At 40.9% G+C, this 12,141-nt stretch overlaps 1 protein-coding gene across 1 annotated transcript in view; it reads right to left on the reverse strand.

The window, feature by feature from the left end:
- Positions 1-3,201: 3,201 nt before the first annotated feature.
- The window catches only part of CRLF3 (cytokine receptor like factor 3), a 39,122-nt gene continuing 30,182 nt past the window's right edge, over positions 3,202-12,141 (reverse strand). The window contains exons 7-8 of the mRNA XM_080825310.1: positions 5,752-5,864; positions 3,202-4,649 (exon numbers count right to left, since the gene is read on the reverse strand). Coding sequence (XP_080681436.1) covers positions 4,393-4,649; positions 5,752-5,864 — 370 coding nt within the window. The 3' untranslated portion in view covers positions 3,202-4,392. The remainder of the gene's footprint in view (positions 4,650-5,751; positions 5,865-12,141) is intronic.

A 12,141-nucleotide genomic window follows, 5' to 3' on the forward strand; every position in this document is an offset into this window, starting at 1 on the left:
ACCCATGAGAAGGCAGAAGAAAGCAAGCCACGGGCGCCTGGGTGACTCAGGGGTTAAGCCTCTGCATTCAGCTCAGGTCATGATCTCAGATCTCAGGGTCCCGGGATAGAGCCCTGAATCTGCACTGGGCTTCCTGCTCAGCAGGGAGCCTGCTTTTCCCTCTCCCACTCCCCCCCCGCCCCCCACCCCCACTTGTGTTCCCTCTCTTGCTGTGTCTCTGTCAAATAAATAAATAAAATCTAAAAAAAAGAAGAAGAAAAAAAACCCAGAGAGGACAGAAAACAAAAAAGAAAAATGACCAACTTAAGCCCTAACGTATCAATAATAAAATTAAAAGTAAATGGTCTAAAAAGACCAAACAAAACCTGGAGATTGACAGAATAAATTAAAAATGAAACAAAAAAACCCCATGACTCAGCTATATGCTATCTACAAGAAACTAACTCCAAATATATTAATACAGAAAAGTTGAAAGCACAGGATGGAAAATACATATCATGCAAACATTAATTAGAGGAAAGGAGAGGTTAGATTATTTTCAGATAAAATGGACCTTGGAGGAAAGAAAAATACCAGAGATAGAGAAGGACATTATGATAAAACAATCCTCCAAAAAGATACAGCAATCCTAAGTGTGTATTCGTAAGACAAAGGCGCTACAAAAGATATGTCAAAAACTGAAAGAACTAAAAGGAGAAACAGACGAATGCAGTTATAACTGGTGACTCTGACACTCCCCTCTAGAGAACTGATAGAGCAACTAGACAGAAAGCCAGCAAAGATACAGTAGAACTCTACAAGATCAAAACATTCTACCCATTAATAGTAGAATATGCAAGTCTTTTTTTTTTTTTTTAAGATTTATTTATTTATTTATTTGACAGAGATCACAAGTACACAGAGTAGCAGGCAGAGAGAGAGGGAGAAGCAGGCTCTCCGCTGAGCAGAGAGCCCGATGTGGGGCTCGATCCCAGGACCCTGAGATCATGACCTGAGCCGAAGGCAGAGGCTTTAAACCACTGAGCCACCCAGGTATCCCAATTTGTCAGTTTCAAAACAAACACGCCATGCGACTTCTCCGCACCCCTCAGCCCCTCACCAAGACCTCACATACCACGCCCCTCGACACGACACACGCGGTTCTCACCTCCACCAGAACTGTAAGTTCCTTCCCTTCTGCTTCAGATGCCAGCGCCGGGCTTCACAAATTTCCACTCACCTTTTGAGATTGACTTTGCTCCCTGAGATCTTCAGGCAGAGACAGTCAGCCTTTCCTTTCTCAGTGGCATTCCAGCAACCGCTACCTTGGATCCCACTGGGGATTCTTATCTACCCCTGAGCCTTTCCCCTTAGTGTCCACTCTTCCTGGGAGCACAACGGTCATGAGCAGGGGCCGCAGAGTGGATCAGGTCTGGGCTAGGATCCCAACTAGACTAGTTACTGGTTCTGACCTTAGATAAATTAGTTCACATCTCTTGAACCTAAGTTTTATTGTCTGTAGGGTGAAAAAACAGTAATAACAGGATAGTAAGGAGCACATGTGGATTAAATGATATAATAAATGTATTTTGAAAATTTAGCATTTGTGCCTGGCACAGAGTAGGAGCTCAATAAATGTAAATTCTTATAGTTGTTATAATTATCATCACCTAAACACTCTCGTCTCTCCAAGCACACAACGGACTTGCAATATAGGGTTCCTTTATCTGTTTAAAGAAAATGAGTTGGCTTTGAACAAAATTTTAAGTTCACAGTTCAAGGGCGGGGGGCACCTGGCTGCCTCAGTCAGTGGAGCATGAGACTCTTGATCTTGGGGGTTATGGGTTCAAGCCCCATGTGTGTGTAGAGATTGCTTAAAAATAAAAATCTTCAAAAAAGAAAGCAATATTTAAATTATTTTCAGAGGTTAAAATATTACAATCCACATCCATCTAGAATTAAGTTAGGTTTTAGTCATTTCTGCAAAAAGGCAGATCCTATATGTATAAATTTAAGACGTGACTCTCCTATGGAGGATAAGAAAAAAATGACATTCAGTAAATATTTGACAAATGAAGGGAACGAGATGAAGATGTTCTGGAGAAAATAATCCATCGCATTCATTCAACCCAACATTTACTGTACACATGTTATGTGTTGGGCACTATGTTCGGTATCAGATACACAGAATATAAGAAAGTATAAGTAACTTGTCACAAGTTACAATGAAACCCGTATTAAAATGACCAGAGAAAGGAGCGCCTGGGTGGCTCAGTTGGTTATGCATCTGACTTAAGGTCAAGATCTCAGGGTTCTGGGATCAAGCCCCCTGTCAGGTTCTGTGCTCAGGGGGAAGTGTCCTTCTCCCTCTGCCCCTCCCCCAGTTTGTGTTTTCTCGCTGTCTCTCTCTCTAAGTCTTTATTGGATAGAGAGAAACCACATTAGCAAGCACAAAGAGGGGGAGAAGAAGCAGAGGGAGAGGGAGAAGCAGGCTTCCTGCCAATCAGGGAGCCCAACACGGGGCTCGATCCCAGGACCCTGAGATCATGACCGGAGCCAAAGGCAGATGCTTAACTGACTGAGCCACCCAGGCACCCCAGTGGAAAAAAAAAAAAATTTTTTTTAAAGATTTATTGAGGGGCGCCTGGGTGGCTCAGTGGGTTAAGCCGCTGCCTTCGGCTCGGGTCATGATCTCAGGGTCCTGGGATCGAGTCCCGCATCGGGCTCTCTGCTCAGCAGAGGGCCTGCTCCCCTCTCCCTCTCTCTGCCTGCTTCTCTGCCTACTTGTGATCTCTGTCTGTTAAATAAATAAATAAAATCTTTAAAAAAAAATAAATAAAGATTTATTGAGAAAAATCTTAAAAAAAAAACCAAAAACCAAAAAACAAAAAACAGGGGCACCCGGATGGCTCAGTGGGTTAAACATCTGCTTTCTGCTCAGGTCATGATCCCAGGGTCCTGGGATTGAGCCCCACATCGGGCTCTCTGCTCAGCAGGGAGCCTGCTCTCCCTCTCCTTCTGCCTGCCTCTCTGCCTAGTTGTGATCTCTCTCTCTCTGTGTCAAATAAATAAATAAAATCTTTAAAAAAAAACAACAAACAAACAAAAACAGAGACACTAGAAATCCTTTTCTCCCTTTACCTAAAAGATTAAAATTGAATTCATCAAATCTCACAGAAGAAAAAAACACACACATTTAACTTTTTGTTTTTTATTTTGTTTCAGACAGCTGGACGAGGCATCTACATTCTAGCACATCTTAACAATCACTAGACAAATGAAAGACGGCTGACTTATATATAAAAAGGCAAGGGGAAAAGGTCATGATTGTCTAACAGGGAATCTGAATCCCCAAATAAATTATCTTACAAAAATATCAAACTTGCTTTTCCACATTTGTACTGTTAAAAATGAAGGAAAAAAATTCACATTAAAAAAAATCTGTAGGCTGGTATAGCGAGTTAAGATAATCATTTTTACATACCTAAGTAGGTCCTTCAAATAAATATCTTAAACAAATTTTAAGTCTTTCAAAAAAATAGGTCAAGTATTTATCTTATATCTGTTTGGTCCACTAAAAGACCGTTTATAAAACTGACATTAAACTGGACTGTAGCTCATACCCTACAGGGTGTAACATACACATCGCTGAGGCTGGCTATGCACATGTGCACGTTACATATATGTGAACGGCTACTGCTGTAATTACATACTACTTTCATGAGTAGTTTTACCCTGTAAAAATCCTCTAATCTAGCATGAATCAAACTGCACTGAGAGAAAAAAGAAAATATTCTGCCTATTGTAGACATTTGCTCCATAATTTTTAACGCAAAAATTATCACACTTTTGGGACTTTAAAGATTACTGAACGTGAGATAAAATTCAATACTGCTTACAAATACCTGAATATGGAGAACATATTCACCACTCATGCGGAGAGCACACAAGTGATGTTAAGTTACAGAACTCTAGCTTCTGGCTGCTCTAGTCCTACTGTTTGATCCTAAAGTGTTACATGGCCTGGGATCCTTAAAAAAGATAGAAATTTAATAAGATAATGTTACATTAAGTTTTTCTGTTCTAATAATCAACTTTTTAAGAAGTATACAGTGGAAGGGTGTCGGGCTTCCTGTATCTCCACATACTTTAAAAGCCAATTTCATTTTTATCATGATGCTGATATTTCAGTTAACACTATGCTGCAAGACTGACTGCACTACAATTTTGTCCACAATAGTCAAATCTCTTATCGCTAATATACTCCAAAATAAATCCAGTCAACAATTTCCATTTCCAATGGCTTAAATGAGAGATGAATCTAACAATTTTTTCTGAACCAATTAAAATTAAACTCCGCTGACGACAGCCACATTTAAAACCCTGCAAAACCAAAACCAATCACCCAAGAATCTAAAATACCAACACTTTCCATCCAGGATAGAAAAACGAGCAACCAAAATAAAGAGAACCACAAGACTGCTCAAGTAACCAATCAAAAACCACCTCTCTGTTATTTGAGCTAATAGTTACTCGAAGCTTGAAGTTTCCTCCTTCGTTATTATTGGTGGATCCTAGAGTCACAGCTTCAATGTCAAATGTGACAGTGGACCCAGAAGTAACTGCTGGCAACTGATTAGTCATTTCTTTTCCATTTACAAAAACTGCACCTAAAATGTTAAGGTAAAGAGTCATTTACATTTGAGCAATAATGAAGAATGGAAATGGATTCTAGATTACCGATAACATAGGTAATTTCCCAACTCAGATCAAGAAAACATTTTGGAATGACAACTGGTCAAAGAGAATGCATTTCAATATGTTAATTAACCCCCACCCCTCCCAGGCAGGAGAAAAAGCTAAAGCTTTAATCATATTTTAGAATTCTAGTCCAGGGTTCTACTCTTCTAGAATGGGAGACTGAGTTTCCCACATGGATGGTATCAAAAGAAACTTGACTCCATTACAAAATTATATCCTGTGGAATAGCAATATTGTTGCACATGAAATAAACAAGAATCTTGTTCTACCTACTGCTTGACCCATACCACAACATACTAACACATCTGGAGAGGGGATTTCAAAAGTGTGATTACTGTAGCGGCGCCCGGGTGGCTACACTGGTTAAGTGTCTGCTTTCAGCACAGGGCATATCAGGGCTCTGGGATCAAGCCCTAAGTTGGGCTCCTGCTCAGTGGGGAGTCTGCTTCTCTCTCTCTCCCTCTTCCCTTTCCCTTCTCCTTCTTTCTTTCGCAAATGAATAAATGAAATCTTTTTAAAAAAAATTAAAATAAAATTAAAAAAAAAATAAATAAATGTGTGATGACTATAGAGTAAGGGGCCAAAGAACCCTAGGGAGATATAACAAATTAAGTAAACTCTCTCTTCAGTTCACCAATTGTTGTTGAATTCAGATGACCTATGCACACGGAATCCAGACATAGACTGTCTAGTGCAAATCCCAACTCAGTCACCTCTGAGCTACGGGAGTTTAAGCGAGTCACTCAACCTCTCTGTGGCTTGGTTTTCATCACCTATAAAATGGGTAGAATACTACTTCCCACCTCGACAAATTGTTCAAAGGAGTAAATGATTTATTCTTTGTAAAGGGAAGAGAGTAATAATGCCTGGCACATAGGAGCCATACAGGTATGTCATAAAGACTTAAACTTTCTCATCTCCTGCTACAGATGTGTGGCGGCTGGAAGAGATTCATATCTTACTCCAGCACTTCACATACTTTGAAGAGAACAGCAGTCGTGCGTCTCTTACCATTTGTACTGATGCACACGGCTTGGTCCCGCTGCAGAGAGTCGTATCCATTCTGTTTTTCTGCACACACTCCTATACTGTCTCTTCTGTCTGGCTGCCCCACGGTTTCAACTCTGGAAATGAGGTAGAGAGAGATCATTAATTGTCTTCTTCTTCCCCTTTTGTTAATATATCTAATAGTCACTAAGGTTAAAAAGAGCAATCTCATCGGGGCACCTGGGTGGCTCAGTGGGTTAAAGCCTCTGCTTTCGGCTCAGGTCATGATCCCAGGGTCCTGGGATCGAGCTCCGCATCGGGCTCTCTGCTCAGGGGGAGCCTGCTTCCTCTCTCTCTGCCTGCCTCTCTGCCTACTTGTGATCTCTGTCTGTCAAATAAATAAATAAAATCTTTAAAAAAAAAAAAAAAGCAATCTCATCAAACTTGCTCTTAATAATACCCAACGATAATTCAGCAGTTCCTAAATTCCAGGCACTGAGCTAAAAATTTTATATCTATATCAAACATCTCACTGAATTCCCCTAATAACCCATGAGGTAGGTGCTGTTATTACCATACCCATTTTAATCCATGAGAAAAAACAAGATTAAAAAGAGGCTAAGTGGGGCGCCTGGGTGGCTCAGTGGGTTAAAGCCTCTGCCTTCAGCTCAGGTCATGATCCCAGGGTCCTGGGATCAAGCCCCACATCGGGCTCTCTGCTCCGCAGGGAGCCTGCTTCCTCCTCTCTCTCTGCCTTCCTCTCTGCCTACTTATGATCTCTGTCTGTCAAATAAATAAATAAAATCTTTAAAAATAAATAAATAAATAAAATAAAATAAAATAAAAAGAGGCTAAGTAACCTGACTCTGTTCACCTGGCTGAGTGCTGGACCCAAGACAGGAATTCAGGCATTCTGACTGTAGACGCTATGGGAGCTATTCACAGCTACGACGGCGCATTCCCATTTTTATGTTCTGGCTCTAGACACACAGAAAACTTGTCATACTTGCCATGATAAGACATGTGACTGTTACTGCCTGCCATCACACCTAAACCTTCAAAGTGAGAGTCTATGCAGTGGTTTGATTACTGTTTATCAACTATTAAAAGCCTCTAAAAATAGACATAACTTTTAAAAAGTAGGCAAAATAGTTACTAACACATTTTGCTTGCCAAACTTCATATGTGGAAGGTTCAAGCATTTCTTTTTGTGTTTTAGTCTCAAAATACATCCTTATGCACTCTAGAAATAGGAAACTTACATATAAAGTCAACCTGTATCTCTACTACCAGATGCATCTTTGCCTCCGTTCCAGAAAGCCAGACTTTGCAAGTATAGAAAAAGAAAAATTAGCAAGGAACAGAATGTAGCTGTACCAAGGGAAGATGTGATTATTTATACTTGTTATGTCCTGAAAATGTCTTTTGTTACAAAGTGGCAAACACGTAGGATCAAAATAAATATGTGGGCAGGTTTCTGAAGTCATTTCACTTAGTTCTAAGCCAGCAGTCTTAAGAAGTACAGAGGAGACTGATGTCAGCAAGATGGCAGACTCCTAAGTCCCAGTCCTCCTTCTACCACAGAAACACTGCTTTAACAATGATATACAGACCAAAAAACCTTTATGAGATTTCTAGAATCTAGTTAAGAGGCTGCAGTCCCTCAAGGGACCACAAGCTGAAAACAGCTGCAGTGAAATGAGTAAAAAGAAAAATTTCACTTTCCCAAGTCAGTCCCTCTCCGAAGCTACACAGCTCAGTGCCTGGCAAGAACACCCGGGCCTCTGACTTTTCCTTTGGGACAGGGAGAGAGAGAGGAGTGGAGCGTGCATCCAACATTCCAGCTCTTTGGAAAGTTGCCTGAAGGACTGGTTTCTGTTGCGCCTCATTTAGAGCATGGACAGAACAAGCACAGTATGGTTGCCTGAATGCTGCTAAGACCAAAGAAATGATAGGAGTGGCATCTAATAGCCAGTACATTTTGGGTGTGACTCAGAGCAGGTGCATAACTTGAGGCTTGTCTCCCTGGGAGGAAGAGAGAACTGAATGTGCTTCTGCGCTAGCTTTTCACAGGGATGCTATCTGTCTCATTGGATGTGGGCACTGACGGGGAGCTGGCAAACTCTGGATGCCTGGTGGCCACTGAGTACAAGAGAGAACAGGGCTGCTTGCTGCTGTGTATCAGAGAACAGGCAGTGCCACAAACAGGCACCAGAGGGAGCAAGAGATACGAGCTCCTGAAAGACCCAGGAAACTCTCTGGTTGAGAAATTGTACACGCTAGCACAGGGAAGTCACATCCTCCCAAAAGAGGTGTCAGAGGCTCCCAGCATCTCTAGCTGAATTCATCTGTGAGGGTCTTTTCCAGCATAAAACCAGGTCAAAAACTGGGAGAGGTAGATGTTTTCTCCTATGTATAGATCCCAACACAAAACCGTAAGACATTTGGAGAAACAGGAACACATGGGACAAACAAATAAAAAACTAAAGTGGATCTCAAAAAAATTATCCTTAAAGAGGGCACCTGGGTGGCTCAGTTGGTTGAGTATCCACCTCTTGATTTCAGTTCAGGTCATGCTCTCAGGGTTGTGAGCTCAAGCCCCATGTCGGGCTCTGCACTCACCCCTGGCAATTCTTTCCCCCTCCCTCTCCCAACTTGAGCTCATATGCACGCACTCTCTCTCTCAAATAAATAAATAAAGTCTTCTAAAAAATTATCCTAATAAAGTGGAGACATGAATTATCTGACAAACAATTCTAAACAACCATCATAAAGATGCTCTACAAAGTCAAGAAAATAAGACATAAGTAAAATTAGAATACCAACAAAGAGATGAAAAACATGTATCTAAAAAAACTAGACAGGTGTTCTGGAACTGAAGAGTACAATAATAACTGAAAAATTCACAAGAGAAGTGTAACATTACACAACCAAGCAGAAGAAAGAAACATCAAATTCGAACACAGGTCATTTGAAATTATCCAAAAACAGGGACAAAAGAAAAAAGAATGAAGAAAGTCTAAGAGACTTATGGAGGGGAGAGAAAGGGGCAGAATGTTCATTTAAAGAAATAACAGTTGAGGGGCACCTGGGTGGTTCAGTGGGTTAAGCCTCTGCCTTCGGCTCAGGTCATGATCCCAGGGTCCTGGGATCGAGCCCTGCATCGGGCTCTCTGCTCAGCAGGGAGCCTGCTTCCCCCCCCCCCAACCCCGCTGCCTGCCTCTCTGCCTACTTGTGATCTCTGTCTATCAAATAAATAAATAAATAATAAAATCTTTAAAAAAATAACAACTGAAAATATGGAGCAGGAAATGGACATTTAGATTCAAGAAGCCTAACAGACACCAAATAGGATAAACCCAAGAAATCACAGTGAAACACATTATAATCAAATTGTCCAAACTCAAAGACAGAATTTTTAAAGTAGTAGGAGAAAAGTGACTCATCATGTACAAGGAAGCTCACATAAGACTAACAGTGAGGGGACCTGGTGGTTTAGCCAGTTAAGTGTCTGACTCTTGACTGATTTCAGCTCAGGTCATGATCTCGGGGTCATGAGATCAAATTCCAGTCGGGCTCCACACTCAGTTGGGAGTCCGCTTGTCCCTCTCCCTTACCCTCTGCCCCTCCCCCTCCTCTCTCTCAAATAAATAAATAGCAGTAAAAAAGAAAAGGCCTTCAATGCAATGAGAAAAAAAAATCTTGGAAAGAAGAAAAAAACTAATTTGAATAAATTACAAAGTAATTCCTAAAAGCATCTGTCACTGAAACAGTATGTGATAAAGAAGACAAGCACAACATAAAAAGTTTACAAAAGTTGCTCTGAACATGGAACGAACCAGGGAAGTAAATAGCTAATATATCTGAGACACAGAATTATTTTCATAGTTCACTAAGAAAGAAAAGAGGTTTAAAATCACTGAATTTTTTTTAAGATTTTATTTATTTATTTGACAGACAGAGATCGCAAGTAGGCAGAGAGGCAGGCAGAGAGAGAGAGAGGAGGAAGCAGGCTCCCCAAGGAGCAGAGAGCCCGATGCGGGACTTGATCCCAGGACCCCGGGATCATGACCTGAGCCGAAGGCAGAGGCCTCAACCCACTGAGCCACCCAGGTGCCCAAAATCACTGAATTTTTAAGTTGCAAGACAAGTAGTGAGGACATCATAGCCTCAGACACTGCTGTAGCTGTTCTCTCACAGAAAATTAGTTTTGTAAGAAACTATATGAAAAAGAAAAATGCTATACAAAATAATTTATGGTAGCGACCTCCTCTATTGCATGTACAACTGAAATACAATTAATAAAAAATTAATTTACACGGGGCACCTGGGTGGCTCAGTGGTTAAGCCTCTGCCTTTGGCTCGGGTCGTGGTCTCGGGTTCCTGGGATTGGGCCCTGCATCGGCCTCTCTGCTCAGCAGGGAGCCTGCTTTCCCCTCTCTGCCTCCCTCTCTGCCTACTTACGGTCTCTCTTTCTCTCTGTTGGATAACAAATAAAATCTTTTATTTATTTATTTATTTTTAAAGGTTTTATTTATTTGACAGACAGAGATCACAAGAAGGCAGAGAGGCAGGCAGAGAAAAAGAGGGGGAAGCAGGCTGAGCAGAGAGCCCGATGTGGGACTCAATCCCAGGACCTCGGGATCATGACCTGAGCTGAAGGCAGAGGCTTTAACCTACTCAGCCACCCAGGTGCCCCACAAATAAAATCTTTTAAAAATATATTTTAAAAAATTTAATTTATGAACAAGTTACTAGAAATACATCCACTGCATAGAGTAAAGGAGTAGAACATCCTGGGTAATAATTTTTCTTAAAGGTAAAATATTCTGAGAAAACATGGCCCAAAACAGGAGCAATTTCGAAGGCAACTAGAAGGCTAATCCACTATCCCTATTATTCCGCACTTTGGCTCACCTTGTTTGGATTTTTTTTTTCTTTTTAAAGATTTTATTTATTTGACAGATGGAGATCACAAGTAGGCAGAGAGGCAGGCAGAGAGAGAGGGGGAAGCAGGCTCCCCGCTGAGCAGAGAGCCCAATGCGGGGCTCGATCCCAGGACCCTGGGATCATGACCTGAGCCGAAGGCAGAGGCTTTAACCCACTGAGCCACCCAGGCGCCCCACTTTGTTTGGATTTAAGTGACACATTCTCGTTCTTACACAGTCTCAAAAGGTTTTTCTTCACAGTCAATGCTTGGAGCAAAATCCAAAAATTCAGTTGCTTACCTGATAAATATACGAAAAATATCCAACTTCATGATAAATGTAAGAAATAAAATGAAATTTTTATTTTAGCCTAGCAGCTACAGACTGATTAGAAACAACAATACTCAATACTGACAAGTATGACATCAATTACCTTGGTGCAGTGACATCAGTACCCTCGCACACTGCTGAGAAGATTGCAGAGTGCTTCCAGGAACACAGACAGTCAGTCTGTGTGTCACTAACAGGAAAACTAGCCCAAGGAATAGAGAATGAGCCTTCTATCAACAAGATCCCTGCCCGGCTTGTCGCACCAGGAATAAGAAAAAGAAAAGGTGCCTTATCAAGTCATTGGAAAGAAGGATTTCTGAAATATATCTGAAACAGAAATACACTGATAACTATACAAATCCTAAAATAGCTTTTGTCCCGTCTCAAAACAAACCTGGTAACATGGATAGTCTTCTATCTACTACAGAAATTGGAAATCTTCCAACAAAGAAAATTCTAGGATGGCAAATTGGTGAGTTCTATCAAACATTTCAGGAAGAAATAATACTAATTTTACACCAAAAGTTCTGGAAACAAAAGAGGAAGAAACACTTCCCACCTCAATTAACTTTTTTTTTTTTTTTTAAGATTCTATTTATTTATTTGACAGAGATAGAGAGTACAAGTAGGCAGAGTGGCAGGCATAGGCAGAAGGAGAAACAGGCTCTCCGCTGAGCAGGGAGCCCAATGGGGGCTCGATCCCAGGACTCTGGGATCATGACCCAAGCCCAAGACAGCCACTTAACTGAATGAATCACTCAGGCGCCTCTCCACCTCACTTTCTAAGGCTGGTTAAAACCAAAACTGAAAATGTCATAAGAAAAAAAGAGAAATAGCTTTCTCATGAAGAGATATAAAAATCCCCCAAAAGTATTAAAAACCAAATCTGGCAGTACATATAAAGACAATACAAGACAAAGTGGAGGTTCTATGGGGAATGCAAAGCTGGTTTAATGTTCAAAAATTTATCAATTTATTTCACCGTATTAACAAAAGAAAAGCAGCATAATTACATTAACAAATGTATAAAAATTATTAGACAAAATTAAACATTTACTTATGGACAAAACTCCCAGCAAAGCGCAATTAAAAGGGAACTTTTTATTTTGTATATTTGAGAGAGAGAGTGAGAGAGAGAGTGCATGAGTTGGGGAGG

The sequence above is a fragment of the Martes martes genome, assembly GCF_963455335.1.
Source record: "Martes martes genome assembly, chromosome: 16".
NCBI lineage: Eukaryota > Metazoa > Chordata > Mammalia > Carnivora > Mustelidae > Martes > Martes martes.